Genomic DNA, 24,039 nt, shown 5'->3' on the forward strand with positions numbered 1-24,039 from the left:
ATTGAGGCAAGGCTGGCGCTGTAAAATGTCTGGTACACCCATGCGCTCTGAAAGCAGAGGTCTCTGAAAGGCCTTGTTGTTGCGTCACCGTCGGAGGCCGTACGAACTGAACTGCTCTGTTCAGCTGCCAGCTGAGATCTGTAAGTCTATTCAATTACCTCAAACACCTCCGAGATCAATGGCTGTATTTCTTCCTCGCGGTGAGTTAAGCAATTCATCTTGTATTAGTAGTGACACGGTCTTCCAAGAAATCAACTCGGCTTTCATCTTCATTCTCGTGTCCCAGGCGATGTATCGATTCCTGATAGGAAAACAGTGAGAGGGGAAAAGAGCAAGAGGGAGTGTCGGCGAGATGGAAGGAAGCAGAAAATGCGAAAACAAAGTGAAAACAGCCAGTTCTTGCTGTGAAAGTGGCTTCCGTGCCAGAAACGAAGCCCGGGGCCTAATTTCCCATGGCTCCAGGCTCAGGGCTAATTTGTGTAAGTGAGGAGACTGACCTCCTTGAAGATTAAACAATTAGCAGCTCCTGAGCCTTCAATGAACACAACCAGCGAGCCTCGGGAGGAGACGACAAATTAGAGCTGGCCCGAAAGAACCTTTGGGATGTGGGCTGCGCTCCTCCTGTCTGTCCTGGGTTGAGATAACACCTGAGACCACCTTACACTCGCAGGACCTTCTTGATTGACTTGTGCATAAGAGGTCTGAATTGGATTTTCTGTTGCAGCAGGACTTAGTTACAACAGTTAAACCTGTAGAGGTTAGAACTGGATTGAAACTCTCAGAAATGGTTGATTAGCTCAAATGGAAGACACTGAACCCATTCTCCTTTGGCTCGCAATAGTTTAATGACTTCTCGCTCCGTTCCATTGTGTTCGATAGCATCCTCTTTCTGCACCACGTAGCCTATTTGTTCCGTTTCTTCGAAACAGCACTGGAACAGACACAAGTCATTAATAATTGGCCCGGCGAAGCTTTTACCGATGTTACGGAGATGTAGTGGGTCTGTTCAACCCGCATTACCATCACCTGCACAACCCTGCTGTAATTCAACACCAAGGCTGAGTGTGAAGGAGGGGGAATTGCCTGGGTATGTTTGGCGGGGATGTTTTGGCTGGGCTGTAATAACATGTCAAATTAGCATTTCTCCAATTCAGCACGTACAAAGGCCAGGCTATAATTGCTTTAACCTGCAGCTTCTTTGTGGTGATGTGGTAATGAACACTTTCAAACAATAACAACACATCCATATTCCCTCAGCGGCTCTGTCCTTGTTTAAAGCGTGAAGCTAATTTATAGAGCTCGTGTTTGGCTGTTTCTGCTGGAGATACAGATTGTACTGTCAAATTTTCATTTTCAGGATTGGTGGCTGATTTGCTTGTTTGCACACTCCATGAAGGTATAATGAGGAAATTAAAGGTGAAGTTTGTAATTTATGCACCTCTAGTGGCACCAGATGGCATTGCACTCTGCTTGAACGGACATGATAACTTCGCCTTAAGCAGTCGTGTAGGTCTGGGTGAAAAGATTGATTTATTGGCTTAATTGTGCTAATTGTTAATTAATTTGCTAGCTGAACACATACAGTAATAAGAACGCTGTTTTAATGTACCAATTTAGAAAATGCCTGCATCAGTGTTTCAAAAGAATATTTTATTATTTATATTGATAATTAGGACACAGTCTGTATTGAATGGAAGTAGTGAAAAAAATATCAAGTATTTTTCTATTGAGTTTGGGTTGCACACACACACACACACACACACACACACACACACACACACACACACTGGTTTACATGTTTTATGGGGACATTCCATAGGCGTAATGGTTTTTATACTGTACAAACCGTATTTTCTATCGCCCTACACCTACCCTACACCTAAACCTAGCCCTCACAGGAGATTGTGCAAACTTTTACTTCCTCAAAAAAACTCATTGTGCATGATTTATAAGCCTGTTTCCTCATGGGGACCTGAGAAATGTCCCCACAAGGTCAAAATTTACTGGTATTCCTATCCTTGTGGGAACATTTGGTCCCCACAACGTGATGAATACCAAGTACACACACACACACACACACACACACACACACACACAAAGATTTATAGTTTAATCTGATTCACAACATGATTCTTATAAACCAGTTATTTTTAGTGAATGAAAAAAATGCAGCATAATCAGTGTAGCCTGATTCAGAAATTATTCTTATAAGCCAGTTTTTTTTTTTTTGTGAATCAAGAATTTGCAGCATTAACAGTATAGCCCGATTCACAAACAACTGATTCTTATAGTTTATATAGTGAAGAACATGCAGCCTGATTCACAAATGATTCTTTTTAGTGAATCAAAAACATGCGGCAGAAACAATATAACCCAATTCACAAATAAATGATTCTTATGAACCAGTTTTTTTAGTGAATCAATAACATGCAGCATGAACAGTATAGCCTAATTCACAAACAACTGATTCTTATGAGACAGTTTATGTATAGTGAAATTAGAACATCCAGCCTGATTCACAAATGATTCTTATGAGCCAGTTATTTTTAGTGAATCAAAAACATGTGGCAGAAACAACCCAATTCACAAACAAATGATTTTTGTGAGTGAGTTTATTTACTGAATTAAGAACATGCAACATAAATGGTGTAGCCCGGTTCACAAACAAATGATTCTTATGAACCAGTTTTTTTAGTGAATCAAGAACATGCTGCATGAACAGTATAGCCTGATTCACAACAACTGATTCTTTTGAGCCAGTTCCTTTTGGTGTATTAAAAGCATCCAGCACAAACAGTACAACCTAATTCACAAAAAATTGATTCTTGTGAGCCAGTTATTTTTAGTGAATCAAAAACATTCAGCACAAACAGTAAAAACTAATTCACAAACAAATGATTCTTATGAACCAGTTCTTTTAGTGAATTAAGAACTTGCAGGATGACCCGTATAGCCCGATTCACAAACAACTGATTCGTATGAGATACTTTATTTAGTAAATCAAAAACTTGCAGCACGAACAGTATAGCGCGATTCACAAACAACTGATTCATATGAGCCAGATCATTTTAGTAAATCAAAAACATGCAGCAGAAACAATATAACCCAATTCACAAATTATTTTTATGAGAGCACAGCACAAACAGTACAACCTAATTCACAAACAAATGGTTCTTGTGAGACAGTTATTTGTAGTGAATCAAAAACATCCAGCACAAACAGAAAACCTAATTCACAATCAACTGATTCATATGAGACAGTTTATTTTGTCAATCAAAAACATGCAGCATGAACAGTGTAGTCTAATTCACACACAAATGATTCTTATGAGGCAGTTTATATAGTGAATTAAGAACATGCAACCTGATTCAAAAATGATTCTTATGAGCCAGTTATTTTTAGTGAATCAAAAACATGCAGCAGAAACAGTATAACCCAATTCGCAAACAAACTATTCCTATGAGAAAGTTTATTTAGTGAATTAAGAACATGCAGCATAAATGGTATAGCTCGTTTCACAAACAAATGATTCTTATGAACCAGTTCTTTTAGTGAATTAAGAACATGCACCACGAACAGTATAGCCTGATTCACAAACAACTGACTCTTATGAGCCAGTTCTTTTTAGTGAATGAAAAACATCCAGCAGAAATTGTAAAACCTAATTCACAAACAAATGATTCTTATCAGACAGTTTATGCAGTGAATTGAGAGCGTGCAACATGAACAGTGTAGCCCGATTCACAGATGATTCACTTGAACAAGTCCTTTTTAGTGAATCAAGAACATGCAGCATGAACGGTATAGCCTGATTGGCAAACAACTGATTCTTATCAGCATGTTCTTTTTAGTTAATCAAAAACATGCAGCACAAACAGTATAACCCAATTCATAAACAAATGATTCTTATGAGCCAGTTCTCAAAATCGGACCTGAGTTGAATCAATAAATCTTAGTTGATACCTAGTCCAACAGTCATGTATTGGATTGCCTTTTAAAAACTTGTTTGAATGCAATCAATTCAAACCAATTATTTGAAAAACAATTGTGATTTTAATACACCAAAATTATACATTTCACTCTTAATATAAGAAATAAACCAAGATCTGAAAGTAGATCAAACTAGCTATTTGACCTTACTTGTAAGCAGAGGACATAATCTGGAATGATGGTGGTATGCCAGTTTGTTTGGCACACAAAAATGTGCAATATCAGGGTAGAACATAAAGTCAAGATGACTGTATGAAAGGCCAAAATGTTGAGCTGAAATCTCAGAGCTAGTGTAAGTGGGGCCCTGCCTTGCCAAGTAATCTAAGAAAGCAGTATTTTCCCTTGATGGCTCTGATAGCTTATACTGTTTGCCCTGCTCTTCATCAAACAGCCAACCCCTTTCACCCACTATATATATATATATATTATATTTTACAGGTTGAATTTCTGCCCACTAATGTAATTGTAGATTGCCTCCTCACTTGAGTTCTATTGCTGTTCCTGCCACGACTGCATTGGCTGAGTGTTTGTATATCTTTTTAAATGCCAACCACTTGCAGTTTACATTCCTCTGTGCAGCATTAAAACGAATTATAATCGATTTAAACCATAATGAGCAAGACAAGCCGCCCCTACACAAATTAAAAGGAAACAGCCAACATCCAGTGCTTAGGCATGTGAAGTCTAGAGCCAGTACTGGCTCTGCATGTTCATAATGGAAGAGGTCAGGGATACCGATGCAATCCCGCTTTCATTAAAACGTTTGCGTAACCCCCCCCCCCCCAACCCATCTGTCATGATGTCTCATACACGTAAAGCTCACGGCTATGATATGAAACGGGCCTTCAGGCAGGTTGTGATGTATGCTAGAATCATTCATCCACTTTCTGCCTTCCATTAGAAAGCACACTGAGGGAAAATGGGAGTTTGCTGATTCTGGGATATTTGTCTTAAAGTCATATGTTTTATTCCTGCGAGGTTGGAAATTGAATCCCTTTCAATGTATGAGTTGTAATTTAAAGTCTGTGTAAAGCAATATTAAATATGTGTTCTGAGTTTGTCACACCAAAGATGAATGGGTTATTAACCACCCAACCAAATTTGGATGACAAAAAAATGTCAAGTAAATAAAAAAAGCTAAAACCAAACCCACTCACGGGGAAAGCTTCCACCTCGCTCAACTGTGAAATACTGCTAAAGCCTAAATGAATGACCAAGTGGTTTTGTAAATTATCGCAACCAGGGAATATGCATTTATCTACCTGATACATACCTGATGATATTTTAACACTTTTTTGTTTTTGCATTTGTTTGCTACTTGATTTCAAATTCCGGAATTAATTTGGATTGAATTTAAAAAGTGTTCTCTGTTCAATTCTGAATGACGCAGAAGCCTGCAATGCAGTAACCGAAATAATTGCACTTCACTCCTCTGTTTAAATATGCCATGGTGACCACTTTACTGGGCACAGATGTTTTTTTGCTGGAACTTCAATATAATTGAGAAACTGACAGATTTTTTTTAATGCAGATGACGTCATATGACCGTGACGAGGGCAAGCAGATGAAATTAGCATGAGGGGGAAATAGAAATGTTATGTGGTCAGGCCCCAGTTTTGCAAGCTGTAAGACAGATGAATGGAGAAATGAGGAGAACAGCCCACCCTGTCATAAGTGGTCTACAGTGATGGATCGCAGAGATTAGTGTTACATCTAACAGCTCGCTCATTGCTGTGGTAGCACAAGGATTTCTGCATGGCGTGATGATTTGGGGGATTCTGGATAACTATTTAATTTCGAAGGCCTTGTGTCTATTACAACCTGATCTCATTATGAAAACGTACCTGTGGGAACTTTTTCGCAAGACGCAAAATACTTTCCGCCATATACATTTTGTGACATATTCAATGTGAAAATGTGAACAGATGAACGTACATATGGTACGTTTTATGTGCTATTGGTTTACTTTTCACCGCAGTTCTGACTTGAAATGTCTGTTGAGTGGAGCTATAACGTTTTAAAATAACATAACATCTGCACTATAATGAACAAAAGCGATTGTGACAAAAAAACGCAATCGCAAGCATGCCATTTTAACTTGTTTTTTGATCTCTCATCTTTCAGCTTTTATCGTCATGTTTTTGAAGGGATTCGTACCCAAGGATACCGTATCCTAAGTCCAATTCCGTGCAAGCTTGTTATGTCTAGAAAGCGAAACTATATGTGACCCTGGACCACAAAACCAGTCTTAAGTCGCTGGGGTTTATTTGTAGCAATAGCCAAAAATACATATCATGGGTCAAAATTTTTTATTTTTATTTTATGCCAAAAATCATTAGGAAATTAAGTAAAGATCATGTTCCATGGAGATTTTTTGTAAAATTCCTACTGTAAATATATCAAAATGTAATTTTTGATTTGTAAAATGCATTGTTAAGAACCTAATTTGGACAACTTTAAAGGTGATTTTCTCAGTATTTAGATTTTTTTGCACCCTCAGATTCCTGATATTCAAATAGATGTATCTCGGTCAAATATTGTCCTATCCTAACAAACCATACATAAATAGAAAGCTTATTTATTGATCTTTCATGTGATGTATAAATCTCAGTTTTGTAAAATTTAACCTTATGACTGGTTTTGTGGTCCAGGGTCACATATGGAGCTGTAATCATAACTGTGTACGAAAACGAATGCTCGCTGTTTTACCGCCTCTACACTCTTAAAAATAAAGATGCTTTAAAAGGTTCTTCACTGCAATGCCATAGAAGAACCATTTTTGGTTCCTCAAAGAACCTCTCAGTCAAAGGTGAAACAGAAAGGTTCTTTACATGTTAAAGGTTCTTTATGGAACCGTTTAGACAAAAAAGATTCTTCTATGGCATCGTGAAGCACCTTTGTTTTTAAGAGTGTAGTGTTAATTTCTGTTGGAAACTGCAGTGATATGGGCTTATTGGTACATATTTTGCGTCTTGCGAGAAAGTTCCCACAGGTACGTTTTCATGAGATCAGGTAGGCTAGTAACCTAGTGTAGTGAGATGAGATTTTGTTTGTTTGTTTCGAATTAGTGGCACACAATTTTGTTTTATTTTTCTTTGTTTTTTATTCTGTTGTGTTGTTTTTGTTTAATTTTTGTTTTGTTGTCTTGCTTTTTGTTTCACTTTTGTTTATACTTTTTTCTCTAATTAGTGAAGCTTCTAATATAATTGGTACTACATGTATAGCAGTTGAACTTATTTTTTGTCTGACAGAAGAAAGAAAATATATATCATATGGCAACCACTAAAGTGTTATGGCAGCGAGGTTTTCTTATATATAAATCTTTCTGCAAAGGTATTGTCACATAAATTTATGAATTTGTATATTCAACTTGGCCTTGTGGAAAAACCTTTTGTGCATGGAATCCATTTCAGAATCTTCTTGTTACCTTTGGGATATTTTCTGCAGTGGCAGATCTGGAACTAGAGAGCCACTAACCTTTTTTAAGCTGAGAAGTTGGTCTGGAAGCTCCAAATAAGCATCGACGGGCCATTTATTCATTCCCTGCCTCCTCCTCCTCCTTATCAGTCCCGTTACACACACACAAAAACACACAAAAACACACACACACACATACACACACACACACACACACACACACACACACACACACACACACACACACACACACACACACACACACACACACACACACACACACATCAGATTCCTTTTCCCTTGTAGTGGAAGATGTCTCTCCCCTCCCAGTATTTGTGTACATTCTATTCCTGAGAAAAATTAGCTGGAGAAATCCTTACCCCGATTTAATGACAGAAACGGAAGATGGGGAGGAGCCGAAGGCTCAAGCCACTGTAATTAATGAGGACTTCTCGCTTACGAGATGAAGATTCATTTCGCAGGCCACGTGAAGGGATGAGACGGCCTCCTGCATGAAGGATACACCACAACACTCCGAGCAGGCAGGGGGGTAATTGATGACGGGGGCGCCTCTGCCGTAAATGTGCTGTAAAAGCCATTAGGAAAGGTTTCAGTCACACCCGTCTGATGTCTGCACAGATAGACCAGCCTGAGAGAATGACGAAAACAGAACAGAAGTGCTCCTCAGACACAAATACAGTCTTTTGAAACTGAGTTCCCACCAGCTGTCAGCACATTTCTTGCACTCTCTAATTGCCAATGACCTAGTGCTCTGAAACTGTGAGAGTTGCCATACAGCAGCAAATTAAATGCCTTTGGTTGCGGCCTCCATGTGATGGGCCTGTTATAATAAATATTCCTGCTATTAGCGGATGACATGGATTTATGACTCGATCAACATCACCAAAAATAGGATTTGGGCCTCCGTGAGATGGGAGGATGGGAATACGGGCCTGTCCTTGGTTTAGGTGGCCACTGTGCCTTAGGATTTGTGGCTTTTCTCTATGTCACCCATGCAGGGAAACTTCTGAAAGGAACATAGATGTCCTGCTGACAGGGTTAAAAAAGGAGTCAAGTCAAGTCCCTTTATTTCAATAGCACTTTATACAATACGGATTGTGTCAAAACAGCTTCACAGTGATACACAGGAAAATAGAGCTGGCCAATTAATATAGTTTACATTTTGCAATGATACAAAAAATCAAGCAGTTGTAATATGCAAAATTGTATATATGTGACCCTGGACCACAAAACGAGTCATTAGGGTAAATATTTCATCATCTGAAATCTTTCCATTGATGTATGGTTTGTTAGGATAGGACGATATTTGGCCAAGAGACAACTATTTGAAAATCTGGAATCTGAGGCTGGAAAAAAATCAAAATATTTGGAAAATCACCTTTAAAGTTGTCCAAATGAAGTTCTTTGCAATGCATATTACTAATCAAAAATTAAGTTTTGTTATAATTATGGAAATAAATTGACAAAATGTCTTCATGGGACATGATCTTAATATCCAAATTATTTTTGGCATTAAAGAAAAATCGATAATTTTGACTCATACAGTGTATTTTTGGCTATTGCTACAAATATACCCGTGCTACTTATGACTGATTTTGTGGTCCAGGGTCACATATGGTCCTACATTTGTATAATGTATGTATCAACATTAGGGCTGTGCAATATGGACAAAATAATCATATTGAGATTTTTTTTTTTTTTTTTTTTTGCTTTTTCAAACAAGCTACATACATTCTAAATGTATTCAGTGCACAAGAAGTGCATAACAAAACATTTCACAATGAAATAACATATTTTTTTTAGTATTAAGTTTAATAAACAAAACTGTAGTAAAATTGTCTTTAAAACAGACAACATCAAATAAATTAGCCATGTTACTTTTTTCCTGGTACTTTAGCCTACTTTGTGTAATAACGAAAACATTCATTTCAGTGGAAAAATAAGTCAAAAACTCTCTATTTTAACATTTTGAGGGCTGTACAATCTTTTGCTTAAACATTTATTTATTTTTAATCAAATGAAAAATAAACACTTTTAATTTTTGGCAAACAAAAATCAATACATGGAAGAAAAATTAAATTCAGTTTAAAACGTTTAAATAATAATTAAGTGGTTAATCTTGTTGTAATGTTTATTTTTTTATCATATATATTGTTTTATGTAAATTATTTAAATAGGAATATATAAACACCTACATTATACTGTACAATCAATAATAATTTATTCCGGTCCTCACAAACAAATTTTCACAAGATAAATACAAAATAAAAATAAAAATACATAGTTGCCGAAAAAGGTGTAGGCAGAAGCGTTGCTTATTAAGCCTACCCTTTATACATCATTATCTGAATGGGCAAAGTTAATTAACACAAAATAAACAATATGACAAAAAAAACATTTCCCAAAATATACAAACATTAATCACAATTTTTTCTTTTCTTTTATTCCTTCGTTTTTCCCCTTTATCTTTCATTTAACAATACAACCACAATTTATTTATACGAAATCATAACTTTTTATCACCTTATTTTTATACATTTTCTTAAATTGGCAAGGTGAGTTACATACTTTTAATTCCTTATCACATTTATTCCATAGATTTACCCCTATAACAGATAAACACCTACTTTTTGCGTTAGTTCTTGCCCTCACTTTTTTAAACATATACAATCCTCTTAAATTATACTGACTTTCTCTTATTTTGAACAGCCTCTGAATACAATTTGGAAGTAAATTATGATATGCTTTGTACATTAACTGTAAAGTATATAAAGAAACTAAATCTACAAATTTTAATGCATGTAAATTGATAAACAGTTTATTAGTTGGTTCATAATAATCAACCCTTTTAACAATCCTAATAGCTTTCTTTTGTAACATATATAATGAATTCAAATTGGTCTTATATGCGTGACCCCACACCTCCACACAGTAAATAATGTAAGGAACTATGAGTACACAATACAGTATATATAAAGTTCTTTCATTCAAAATATGTTTTAATCTGTTTAATATTGCAACTGATTTGGACATCTTTGTTCTTACATGTTTAATATGTGATTTCCAACATAATTTATGATCAATTATAACACCCAAAAACTTATTTTCGTACACTCTTTCTATTTCCTCGTTGTTAATCATTAGTTTCACTTTATTATTACTTTGTCGATTACTGAATATTATAAACTTTGTTTTACTTAAATTCAGTGAAAGTCTATTATTGTCAAACCATTTTTTGAAAACCCTCAATTCTATTTCCACTGTATTCAGAAGCTGTTCCAAACTTTTCCCAGAACAATATAAATTAGTATCATCAGCAAACAAAACCATTTTTAATACTTTAGACACTTTACAAATATCATTTATGTACAGTACAAACAACTTAGGGCCTAACACCGATCCTTGCGGAACACCACAAGTAACTTTCATTAAATCTGATTTAGCATTATTAATTTGTACAAATTGGTATCTTTCATTGAGGTAACTTTTTATCCAAGCAAAAGCATTCCCTCTTATACCATATCTCTCCAGTTTCATCATTAATAATCCATAATCAATGGTGTCAAAAGCTTTTTTTAAATCTAGGAACACCCCCACAGTAAATTCATTATTGTCCATTGAAGAAGAAATCTCTTCTACCAGTTCCATCACAGCCATTGAAGTCGACCTGTTTGTTCTAAAACCATACTGCTGATCACTCAATAATTTGTGTTTATCAATAAAATTATCAAGCCTACGCACAAAGATTTTCTCTAAGATTTTCGAGAACTGGGAAAGAAGAGAAATTGGTCTGTAGTTGGAAAAACAATGGCGATCTCCATTTTTAAAAATAGGAATAACTTTAGCTATTTTCATATTACTTGGGAATATACCTGTTAAAAAGGACTGATTGCAAATGTATGTAAATGGTTTTACTATATATTCTATGATACTTTTTATTAACGACATGTCAATATCATTACAATCAGTGGAATATTTATTCTTACAATTGTTAACAATATCGAGTATTTCATTTTCGTCAACTCCCCTTATAAACATTGAATAATCATTACTGGAAATATTAATTTCATCTATCCTATCCTCAATTCTTTGCTCCTCAATCACTTTTGCTAAATTACTCCCAATATTTACAAAATACTCGTTAAATTCATTGACAATGTCATTCATTTTATTTATACTTGATTTCTCATCATTAACAAAATAATTTGGATAATCAACTTTCCCAGTATTCTTTTTAATTATACTATTAAGGACTTTCCATACTGTTTGTATATTATTCTTATGCTTATCCAATAACTTATTATAATAGTCCTTTTTACTAAATCTTATAATACTTGTTAATTTATTTTTATATGTCTTATATTTATTTTCCGCTTGTATAGTTCTAATTGCTATAAATTTCCTGTATAATTCATTTTTCCTTTTACATGATTTCTCTATTCCCTTAGTAATCCATGGTTTATCCTCATTTTTTTGTTTCTTTACAATTTTCTTAAACAAACAATGTTTTTCATATTTTTCGATTAATATGGACAAAAAAACATCATAAGCACTATTAGGATCTTTACTTGCATAAACCTCGCTCCAATTTTGATTCTTTAAGTCCTCATTAAGAGCTGCAATGATTTCTGGTGTTCTATATCGAATTAATTTAAATCTATTTACCCTGCTATCTTTTATTTCATCAAATAATTCTTGAAATATTGCAAAAACTGGAAAATGGTCAGTCATATCATTTATAAATAATCCTCCTACTATTTTTCCTTCAAAAATAGTACAAAAGTAATACAAGACTAATATTGTTCTGTTTCATGTTAAACCGTACTTTTATTTTGACAGGTTGCCGTGAAGTTTCTGTGTGTATATGATGCTAGTTTTCTCAAATGAAACAGTAAAACTGAAACTCACAGCAGCTTTGGAGATTGAGTTTATCTGTTCATGTGAGATGCAAATGCCAAAAATTTGCGGGAGCTTCATTTGTGCTTCAGTATGCCTGTAGTAGAAAAATAAAAGGCGTCTCCGCCATTCATACATACAGAGGCAAACGGAACATGCAGGATTCATATTAAAACGGTCTTTTTGCATTTCAGTTTTCACAGACACTAGTCAATATCGCGATTTGAATTAAGTGACAGACCAACTTTTGATTTATTAATCCAAAAATCGACGAATTCCGTGGCATTCCGCGCTATAGTAAATTCGTTTTTTATGAATGGAGTCCGCGATCCAGTCCGTGTTTTCGCGGAGGAGACATTGTATGCCTTATGCCTTATGCGGTTTAGAAATCGCATGTGCTTAAATCGCGATTTTTTTGCGATTGCAATTAATTGCACAGCCTTAATCAACATGTATCTATATTCTGTAAGTCCAGTCTGACATTGTGTATTGCAACTAAATGCTGTTGATTATAATGGTTTATTGTAAATGTAGACTTATTTCTGTATTTATGATAATATAAAACTACAAGAAGCCTTAAAAACTAAATTGTTTAACTTTCACTGCGAGTGTGAAAAACCGAAGCTTATTCAAGCCGAAATTCCTGTCAGAATATGCTGAGGCCTTTCAGAGTAAAAGTTTCTATTCTGATACATTCTTCTTTCCCAGAGGTATGTCTTTTTCTCTGCCTGGTGTCAATGAGATGGCGTTTGGGATTCTGGGTAATAAGGCATGGACTGTGGTCAGCACAGCTCATTCGACTGAGAACACTGTGAACTCTAGTACTTTGTCGGCACATTTTGAGACCTAGAAAAGCGAAAACAAGAGAGATAAAGGAGCCTGTTTGCTTTCAGACTGTGCTGTCCTTCTTCAGGACACACAGGAGGCCAGTGGCCAGGAACAAATGGTCTGAGGGGCAGACTGTGTGCTGTAGAATGAAACTCCCTCTCCAAATAGGCCCACATCCCTTTCAGTAACACTGGGATGTCATTGATACAGAAATACCATAGATGTCTGGGTATCAGTTGCATTTTAAAGGGGTAATTCACCTCACCTAATCTTTTGTGCCTTTCATTTGCTCTAAATTAGTTAATTAATATATTGAAAAAGTCATATTTTATGTGTATCTGAAAACTTTGAAATAATCTTAATTTTTTATTTACTATATATATATATATATATATATATATATAATTATTATTATTATTTTATATATATGTGTATATATATATATATATATATATATATATATATATATATATATATACACACACATATATGTGTGTGTGTGTGTGTGTGTGTGTGTGTGTGTGTGTGTGTGTGTGTGTGTATATATATATATATATATATATATATATATATATATATATATATATATATATATTGTTTTAATATTATTTTTTTATTTTATTTTATTTTTTCACTTTTAATAAATGCACAAGATATGGAAGCCTGTTTCCGCCAAAAAACGAATTGTGACTTTTTTATTTTATTTATCTTTTATCTTTATTTTTTTTCTTGTAATTGCGAGGTTACATCTTGCCATTCTGACTTTTTTTCTTAGAATTGTGAATAATACACTCGTAATTGCGAGTTATGAAGTCAGAATTGCGAGACAAACTCTCAATTCTGAAAAATAAACTTGCAAGTCTGAGAACTAGTCACAATTCTGATGTTTTTCTTAGAATTGCAAGTTTATAACTCGCAATTGAAACTTTTTTTCTTCTAATTGCGAGTTCTGAGAAATAAACTTGCAATTCTGATAAATAAAGTCAGAATTGTGCAATATAAATTCACAATTCTGACATTTTTTTTCCTTAGAATTTTGAGTTTATATCTCACAATTGTGACTTTTTTCTCATAATTGCGAGTTCATTTCTCAGAATTCCGAGTTTATCACAATTCTGACCTTATAACATGCATTTGCGAGTTAAGTCAGAATTGTGAGATACGAACTTGCAATTCTGAGAACATGTCTATATATGCCTATAGTTTATATCTCACAGAAAAAGTCAGAATTGTGAGATATAAACTTGCAATTGCAAGTAATAATGTCGGAATAGCAAGATACAAACCCAGTTGCGAGTTATAAAGTCAGAATTGAGAAACTTGAATTTCTGAGTAATAAACAAAAATTTCTGAGAAATAAAGTCAGAATTGTAAAATATAAACTTGCAATTCTGAGAAATTAAGTCTGAATTGCATGATATAAACTTCCATTTGTGAGTTATAAAGTCATAATTGCGTGAAATAAACTTGCAATTGCGAGTAATAATGTCGGAATTGCAAGATATAAACCCAATTGCGAGTTATAAAGTCAGAATTGTGAGACAAACTTGAATTTCTAATTAATAAACTAAAATTTCTGAGAAATAAAGTCAGAATTATGAAATATAAACTTGCAATTCTGAGAAATTAAGTCTGAATTGCATGATATAAACTCACATTTACGAGTTATAAAGTCATAATTGCGTGAAATAAACTTGCAATTGCAAGTTATAAAGTCAGAATTGTGGGACAAGCTCGCATTTCTGAGAAATAAACTGAAATTTCTGAGAAATAGTCAGAATTGTGAGATATAAACTTTTTATATCTTGCAATTGCTAGAATTGTAAGATAAAAAAGAGCAATTCTGAGAATGTCTTTTTCCCCCTCAAAATTGATGATGAGTTTATATCTCACAGTTCTGAGAAAAAAAAGTCTGAATTGCTTAACAACTGCGGAACTGTGTGATATAAATTCGCAATTGTGATTTAAAAAAAAAGTCAGAATTGCGATATACCAAATCGCATTTGCGAAAAATAAAAGTCTGAATTGTTAGTTTTGATGAGTTTATATCTCACAATTCTAAGAAAAAAAGTCAGATTGTGAGATAAAAAGTTGCAATAACCTTTTTTTTATTAAAGGTTGTATCAGCGATTTCTAGCCTAAAACATAAAGTGTCAATTTCAGCTGACCTTTCTTCACGATCCGCTCGCTGCCTGCCCCATAAATTGTCTGTGAAAAAAACGCGTCTCTCTGGTCAGCCTAGGGTCCGAGATATGCCAAAAAAACAATCGGCACTACCAACCTTTCCACAGATAAACAAACAGTGTTCCAACCAATCAGCGTCAGGGGTTTGGTGTTGTGGACTTTCGCTCCGCCTCCCTCACATCCCTGCACCAGTAGGAAAGTCCACAACACCAAACCCCTGACGCTGATTGGTTGGAACACAGTTTGTTTATCTGTGCAATAGTTGATAGCGCCGATTGTTTTTTTGGCATATCTCGGACCCTAGGCTGACCAGAGAGACGCGTTTTTTTCACAGACAATTTATGGGGCAGGCAGCGAGCGGATCGTGAAGAAAGCTCAGCTGAAATTGACACTTTATGCTTTAGGCTAGAAATCGCTGATACAACCTTTAAGTGGTGGGAATGGGCTTCCATAGCAAGAGCAGCCAAGTTGTTCATAAAGTTCTCAAGCTGTCCTTGGCAGGATGATAACCATATGGGAACAATATGAGAGTGAGAAAATAATGACAGAATGGTCATTTTTGAGTGAATTATTCAGAGTGAACATTTTTGGTTGAGCTGCCACAATATGCTGTTAAATTTGGGCTGACAGCTAACGGCATCCAGTCAAAACCAGTTTAAAGCATTTAACTCAAGTTTAATCTGAGCCCTCTGGTGAATCTGATACTATTTTCATGATCATTTCATGAGACATTTACTTGATAAATGGTCTCCTCGGGTGCTTCAGAGAGCAATAAACCTATTATTTATAGGTGCACAAGCCTTCGGACAATTGTTAATGTCACTGTGTCCTGACCTCACGGCTGAGTTCAAAGCTCCAGTGCTCAGTCGGCCGAGTCGGGCCGCTAAAGTGTTTATGATACTAATATCAGCCGGTCCCATATGGAGAAGGCAGACCCGTAGACTAGTGACTGGGACGGTAGAGGACACGGTTACCGGACCGTAGCCCTGTCACGCAGAGATGCAATCATGACTGTCATTATTACCATTTAGTCCTTCACCAGATGCCCTCTTAACAGGCGACCAAACCTGACTGCAGTACGCCTGCACAGATCACACCATCACCATTCCCCTCCAGCGATCGGCTCTTCTGATCTTCCAATCAGCTCACGTCCTCTAAGCCGATGCATTGACGATGTTTACTTCAGGAAGTGACATTTGCAACTTTATTTAGTTCAATGAGTTGCCGGCTATTGGCATGACCTTTTCTGCCATTGCTGTGGGTCGAATAAGCCTTAGAGACGCCGACTTCTTCTCTCGCTTATATTGATGTTCAATAAGCCCCCGTTCCTCATTGATGAAGTCATTTTGCGCAATACTTATGAAATGCATCGACTAATAGAGGAGTGTTTAATTCCAATGAGAATATTTATAAATATACAAGAGTGAAGTCGGAATTGATGAGAATGGAGGTCGTGTTAATGCCAAGTTGTTTATTAGTGGGTGTGATATGAAACTCAAATTATATGCTATTTTGTTTTTGTGCTGACAAATATTTTGGTCCCTTGTCAAGCTAGATATCAAAAACAGTTTTTCGGGTTTAATCAAGGTTAAGTCTCACATTTGAGATGCTTCGCTCTGAGTAAATAATGACAGAATTTTTTTGTACATTTTTTTTTGGATTTCCCATCATGGGTCTTAAGCAAACGTGTGCCTACTATCGTGTTTAAATTCCCATTGGCTGCACCTTTCAGACGCAGCTCTAAAGGCATCTTTCACAGTGATAAGGAAGTGCTTTATGTATTCCGGTCATGTCGGATATATACACACCTCCCTGACAAATGCAAGGCCGGCAGGAGTTAGAACTATGGGGGATGATAAACAGTTTTGTTTGTGTATCTGTGACTGAGTAAGGAAAGAGAGCATTTTATTTCTTTGATGAAATGCATTAGACATGTGGTGGGATTGAATCAGGTATGCTTCAGCATGCTGTAGTAAGAAAATTAATTCATAAAATACTAAATAAAAATGTTTCAAAGCTACCCATTTTCAATCTAAATTTTTTTTATTTGTTTGTTTATTTCTAAGACCACAGAAGCAGCAAAGCAACATCAACATCGTCTTTATTTATTTCAAAGTAGAATTGATTTTTTTTTTTTTGGGGGGGGGGGGCGTTGTGGGAGTCTTTAAATCTATTCTGCGCACACCATATGTCTGTAAAAATACATGAAAAAATGAAAAATATTCAAGGCTTTGTGCTTAAGAGCTGTTCATGCCCTCTTCTCTTATTGTGGTGGTCCAATTTTTCAAGTTTGTTCTTTGTGATAGAAATAATGCCACATTTGGGGATCAGAAACTATAAAAGTGAATAATAGCTTTTCCACATACTCAAAAAATGTGTGACAAAGTACTGTTTGCTCATATGACTACACACATTTATTTGCTACTAGATGCCTACATAGGCAGCATTTTAAAGGATCATAGACACACACAAAACCAAAGTTAATCCAATAATGCATTGCAGTGAGCTCTGTGAAAAATAATATTGATAATAAAATAATAATTAATCCAAGGTGATTGTTAAAGTATGGCCTACTTAAAAATGTGTGCCACTGGAAAAAAATAAATAAAAAAAAATGGTATTTGCAACTTTTTTTCTGTCAATTGTGAGTTTACTTTGAATTTGCATCGTGTAAAATAGCAACTGTTAGTTATAAACTCGGAATTATGAGTTATAAACTCAGAATTTTGAGAAATAAACTCGAAATTGGGAGTTATAAGTTTATATCTTCTAATTTTGATTTATTAACTCTAAAATTTCGAGTTATAAAGTGAGAATTGTCAGATATTAACTCGCAAATGAGAGAAAAAAGTTGTGAGTTTATACCTTGAAATTCTGACTTTATCACATTCTGAGAAAAAAGTCAGAATTATGTGTTTGCATCATGCAATTCAGAGAAAAAAAGTCAAAATTGTGAGATAAAAAGTCACAATTACAGTTTTTTTATTCAGTGGCAGAAACAGGCTTCCACAGTGATCAGAGTGAGATGTTGTAATTTAAATTAATTAAAAATATATATATTTTTAGTGTGTATTTTTATGCTTATCACAGTATCTCATATGGATCGCTTATGAGATTAATTTTCAGTTAGTGTGCTTCCTTAGAAATCACCTGCCTATAAACAGAAGCGATAGTCTTTGCATTCATTGATTAGAATATAAAATTCAGATTTGAGATTCATGCCCCAATCCATCATTTATAATCTAAAATACAAAACACAGTTCTGCAGTCAAAGACATAAACTGGAAATGAAAATGCCATTTCTTTGTGTTGTTTGCATTGTGTGCGTCATAGAGGAGGTTTGCTGAGGGGCAGCTTCTCCAGCACGACAATCTTCTTTTTTATTGAAAAAGACAATTGAGGGGGTTTGTAAGCAGACGTGATTCATTTTAATGTCTACTGTGGCTGATGGCAAAGTAGTGTGCAATCAATGAGTGTCATGTATGCCGTGATGTCACATGATGTTTACCTGTGGTTTATTTACATAAAAACGAGTGTGTATAAAAAGCATAGCAGAAACACGCAGCACCTCTTAACTCCTAAATATCAGGTAGTTAAACCTCTGAAATGATCACAAATGGAAATTCTAACATTATATTTCCATTGTTGCAGGTTGTGGTAAAACATGGCTCAATCTGTGATTTGAGTACAGTATAGTTTGCCTCCCTTGTGATTTTGATGTTGGTGGCCTTTTTTAATGTGGGCTAGCTGTCAGATATGGTATAGAATGAAACCTCCTCCCTAACAAAATTATATCCCACAATTCACCTGTAATCTCACAACGGAGCCCCCGAGGGTGCAATAAATGTTTATTACCACTAAGCTTCTTTCACAATACCTCCTTCTCCCTAATGCATATTAAGGGTTATTGAAAACACCTGACCTGATCTTATTTCAGATCTTATATTTTTCTCAAAATGTGTATTTTTAGTAGGAGGACATTGTGTGTTTTCTACCAATAATCTGAGGTAGACTCCATGGTTATTTTGTGCCTAGTCTTCACTACTAATGAAAACTTTAGAGCTTTAAAGGATCAGTTCACTTCCATAATAAAGATTTCCTGATAATTTACTCACCCCCATGTCATCCAAAATGTTCATTTCTTTCCTTCTTCAGTCGAAAAGAAATGAAGGTTTTTGAGGAAAACATTCCTGGATTTTTCTCCATATATTGGACTTCAATGGTGGCCAAAGGGTTGAAGGTTCAAATTGCAGTTTCAAAGGGTTCTACACTATCTAGTCGAGCAATAAGGGTCTTATATAGCGAAACGACATTTTCTAAAAAAACAAAAAACAAAAAAAACAAAAAAATTAGATACTTTTTAACCACAAATGTAATGAGCGAAGTCGTACACGTGTATCACAGAGCCAGTGCAAGACAAGCATTTGTGGTTAAAAAGTATAAAAAATTAAATTTTTCTTTGGAAAGTTAGACCCTTATTCCTTGGCTGGCGTCATGCTCATTTTTTGAAGCTGCATTAAAACTGCAATTTGGAATTTGGAACTGCAATTTCCACTATATGCAGAAAAATCCTGGAATGTTTTCCTCAAAAACCCTAATTTCTTTTCGACTGAAGAAAGACATAAACATCTTAAATCACATGGGGGTGAGTAAATTATCAGGAAATTTTTATTCTGGAAGTAAACTAATCCTTTAAGGTCTTATACAGGACAACATAAAATCAGAATTGACCATATTTATTTTCTTAAAGTGCATTCAGTATATATATTTTTTTCCTTAAAATGGTTTAAGCAATGAAATAAGTAGTACTTTTGACCACTTTATAAACCTGAAAATCATTGAAAATCTGGACATCTACACTATATTGCCAAAAGTATTGGCACACCCCCTTCTAATGAACAGGTTTGACTACTTTAGTCATTTCCATGAGTACAAATCTTAATATTTAAGCATATAATGATATTCTATGGAATTGTGTGCTTCTGATTTTATAGCAACGGTTTGGACAGGACCCTTTTCTATTTTAACAAGACAATGCCTCTGTGAATTAGGCAAGGTTCAAATCGAAATGATTGATTCAGTCAGTGTGGAAGAACTTGACTGATCTGCATAAAGCCAAGTCCTAATCCCAGCTATACACCTCAGGTGTTACTTTAAATGCAGACCTTGAGCCAAAAACTCATCACCAAACACCAAATGACTTTTACGTATGGGTACAGTCATTTTAGACAAATCCAAAACTATTGCAACAGAGATACAATTTTTAAATACATTAATTATGTTTCCATATTTGTTGTCACAGTTTTGGAAGTTCCTTTTTCTGTTGTCCCAATACTTTTGTCCGTGTAGTGCATGTACAAGTCATTGGTGTTTGGTGATGAGTTTTTGGCTCAAGGTCTGCATTTAAAGTCACACCTGAGATGTTCAGCTGGGATTAGGACTTTAGGCTTTATGCAGACCAGTCAAGTTCTTCCACACTGACTGAATCAATAATTTCTGTTTAAACCTTGCCTTATACACAGAGGCATTGCCATGTTAGAACAGAAAAGGGTCCTGTCCAAACTGTTGCTATATAATTAGAAGCACACAATTCCCTAGAATATCATTATATCCTTAAACTTTAAGATTTGTACTCATGACCTGTTCATTAGAAGGGGGTGTCCCAATACTTTTGGCAATATAGTGTAGCATAGCTCTTCCAGGTATGTTCATGAGAGAAGTGAAAAAGTTGTGAATGAATCATTCTTTTAAGGCAAATCTTTTCATTGAATCATTTGAGCTAGATCACAAAACTGGTCTCAATAAATTTAATTTGAATCAAACTGATCTGCTGGACAATTTTCAAAGTATCTCCTTTTGAATTCTACTGAATGAACAAAGTCATATGGGTTTGAGGGAGGGTTAATAATGAAAAAATTTGATTTGTGGGTCAAATATTCCTTTAAAATGAAAGCTTGCAGATGTGGCCTAGAAAAAGTAGATTTATTCTACATAAAGCGGGTCTCCCCCTCATTCTGTGAGAGAGTGTGTTAATGAGCACATGATGAATAAGGTCTCTGTTGCTGCATGTTAAGAAACTAGCATAACATACATTACTCAAACAGCTAGCTGTATATCAAGTATAATAGGAAGATGCATAGCTGCATCGTGAGTTAGTCTAATCATATAGTGTTGTACCGCATATGCTAACTCTCCTTTCTCTCCCGGTCTGTCTTTCTGGTGGCCACAGAGCGAGTGGCATGGGATAGGCGTGGATGTGCTTGTGGATGTTGTGACAGTGGTTCAGTGAGGCGTAAGAGGGAGGGTTACACTCTTGGCTCAAAGGCAATGCCAGCTGATGCAACAGATGGCAAATGTCTTTGATTGGTGCAAGGTGTTTGATGAGCAAAAATGGCTCTGTTTAATTACTTGTCAAGTTGTCCGTCTGGGGCTGGAGGCTTCTTGTCTGTCTTAGAGGCTTCTGGGACTTCAGGCCTGATTGAATTGCATTGCTGGATGGACTGAAGCGCCAAGCAGTTTCTGCATCTGTTGTCTGCACAATCAGAATGTAATTTCTCCCTTTCATTTTTTTTTCTTTTCGCAGTATGCACTGGCACGGAGAATAAACTGAGTACTCTGTCAGACCTGGACCAGCAGTATCGGACCCTTCGCAAATACTATGAGAACTGCGAGGTGGTGATGGGTAACCTGGAGATCACAAGCATCGATCGCAGTCGTGACCTGTCCTTTCTCAGGGTAAGTTCTTTGTGTGATTAATTTTAGGTCTCCACATGACGTCTTGAATTTTCTATTGTTTGTTTTCCGTAATGTTTTGATATTCTGTGCCATCCCAAGTTGAAGTTTTAAGGTGACAATTTACTTAATATTTCAATTACTCAGCTGTTCGTCATAAATCAAACCTGCTAGTTTTTATTCAGGTACTGTCAACCAGCAGATCCTTGTTTACAGATAGCTTGTTCATTTATTTAGTTCACAAATAACCTGTCCCAGTTTGTTTTGTTCATTTTCCAAACAAGATGTCTCATTTACTTTACTCTGAAGGCACCAATATATTTGCAGTGAAATTCTTATTTTCATTCTTTACTTTGTGGTCACAAAAAATGGTCCATTTTCCACTGTCAATAGTATACTGATATATGAAGCACTGCTCACGTCACTTTCAAACCAAGCAGCTTTCTTTTGGTCTGCACTGCAAATTCACGTGATATAATTTGAACATAAGCAAAATCTGCACAAGGAACATTTTTGTAATCATTCAAAACTCTCAAACGCACAGATTCCTTTTGAAATAAATGCATTTTATGGTAAATATGACTGCACCTTTGCCAGTCAGGAGTTTTTTTTTAACACTTTTTACAATAAATTGCTTTTCAAGCAACCAGCTTTAAATTAGAAAAAAAATAGGCCTGATTTTGCTCTAAATTATGTCACACCAGTTTTTTTTTTTTTTTTCAGTTTCGCTTGAAGTATATTGGGCCCTTATGGCTGAATTTTAGAAAATCATATGGTAGAAATAGATTTAGGTAGAAAAGTAAGAGTAGTATGGTAGTGTAGTGTAGAATAGTATACTAGTATGCATCTATTCAAAACACTAAGTCGTTCAGTCAAACATCCAACATAAGGGCATATCTGTTCAGTAGGTCCAACCAATGATATGCTTCTACACAGTCTGCACTTCTGTGCTATTTGTTTATGCTGTAGTCAGTATTTGAAGTCAGATTAAAGCAACCAAAGCGATCCTACAATTCAGATGGGAGAGATTCCTGTGAGTTGTAAAGTGCATGGAATGAAAATGATTTGTTCACTTAAAAGATTAGAAAGTGGTTTGTTTGTGACTGAAACGCTACTAGTGAAGAAAAAAAACAATAGATGAGAGTTTGACCTTACTGCTCGCCTCCCCCCATCACAATCTCCCACATTTCAGCTCATGCCATGATGAGGATAATGGGTAGTCAGAGAAAGGTCAGGGATCTTTTCTTCAGGAACAACATAGGTATAAATATTGTGTGTCTAGACGTGACTAGCGAGTGTTCCTTTACTTCCTTGGAACACAGTCCGGCTAGTTACTTATCACACGTTCCTTGCCGAATCAATTTCAATTGGTTAATTTGATTTAATTGGAATTAAGGATACCGTCATTGGCTATGTTGTAGCTGAGATGTGTAGCTCAAAATCAACTTGATCTCATGACGAAAACGTACCTGTGGGAACTTTTTCGCAAAACACAAAATACGTAGTGCCATGTACATTTTGTTTTAAAATAACGTATCAGTGAGTCATGTTTTTCACGGGATTCGTACCCAAGGATTCTGCATCTAGTATTCATTTCTGTTGGAAATTGCAGTGATATGTATTTATTTGTATGTATTTTACATCTTGCAAAAAAGTTCCTACAGGTACGTTTTTGTCATGAGATTAGGTAGCTCAAAATAGATTGGTTTTGGTAGTTTAGAATAAAAATTTGTTGAACTAGTTTCTGATTGAACTTATATTTATTGCATTTGAGGCAAAATATATTGTTCGGTTATTAAAGGAAAAGTTTACCTATAGAGTCACTGAGCTGAACTCAAGATTGAATCTTTTTGGTTGATTCAGTTCATACAACCAATCTGAATAATCTGGTTCGCACCACTATTTCAGTGAACAAAACATTTATATTAGTTAACTGGATCAACAGATTAATTTAAAATAATTGATTCAAAA

At 35.4% G+C, this 24,039-nt stretch overlaps 1 protein-coding gene across 1 annotated transcript in view; it reads left to right on the forward strand.

The window, feature by feature from the left end:
- The window catches only part of LOC141340152 (receptor tyrosine-protein kinase erbB-4-like), a 352,964-nt gene that overhangs the window by 207,579 nt on the left and 121,346 nt on the right, over positions 1-24,039 (forward strand). The window contains exon 2 of the mRNA XM_073845081.1: positions 21,920-22,071. Coding sequence (XP_073701182.1) covers positions 21,920-22,071 — 152 coding nt within the window. The remainder of the gene's footprint in view (positions 1-21,919; positions 22,072-24,039) is intronic.

This window comes from Garra rufa, chromosome 8 (assembly GCF_049309525.1).
Source record: "Garra rufa chromosome 8, GarRuf1.0, whole genome shotgun sequence".
Taxonomy (NCBI): Eukaryota; Metazoa; Chordata; class Actinopteri; order Cypriniformes; family Cyprinidae; genus Garra; species Garra rufa.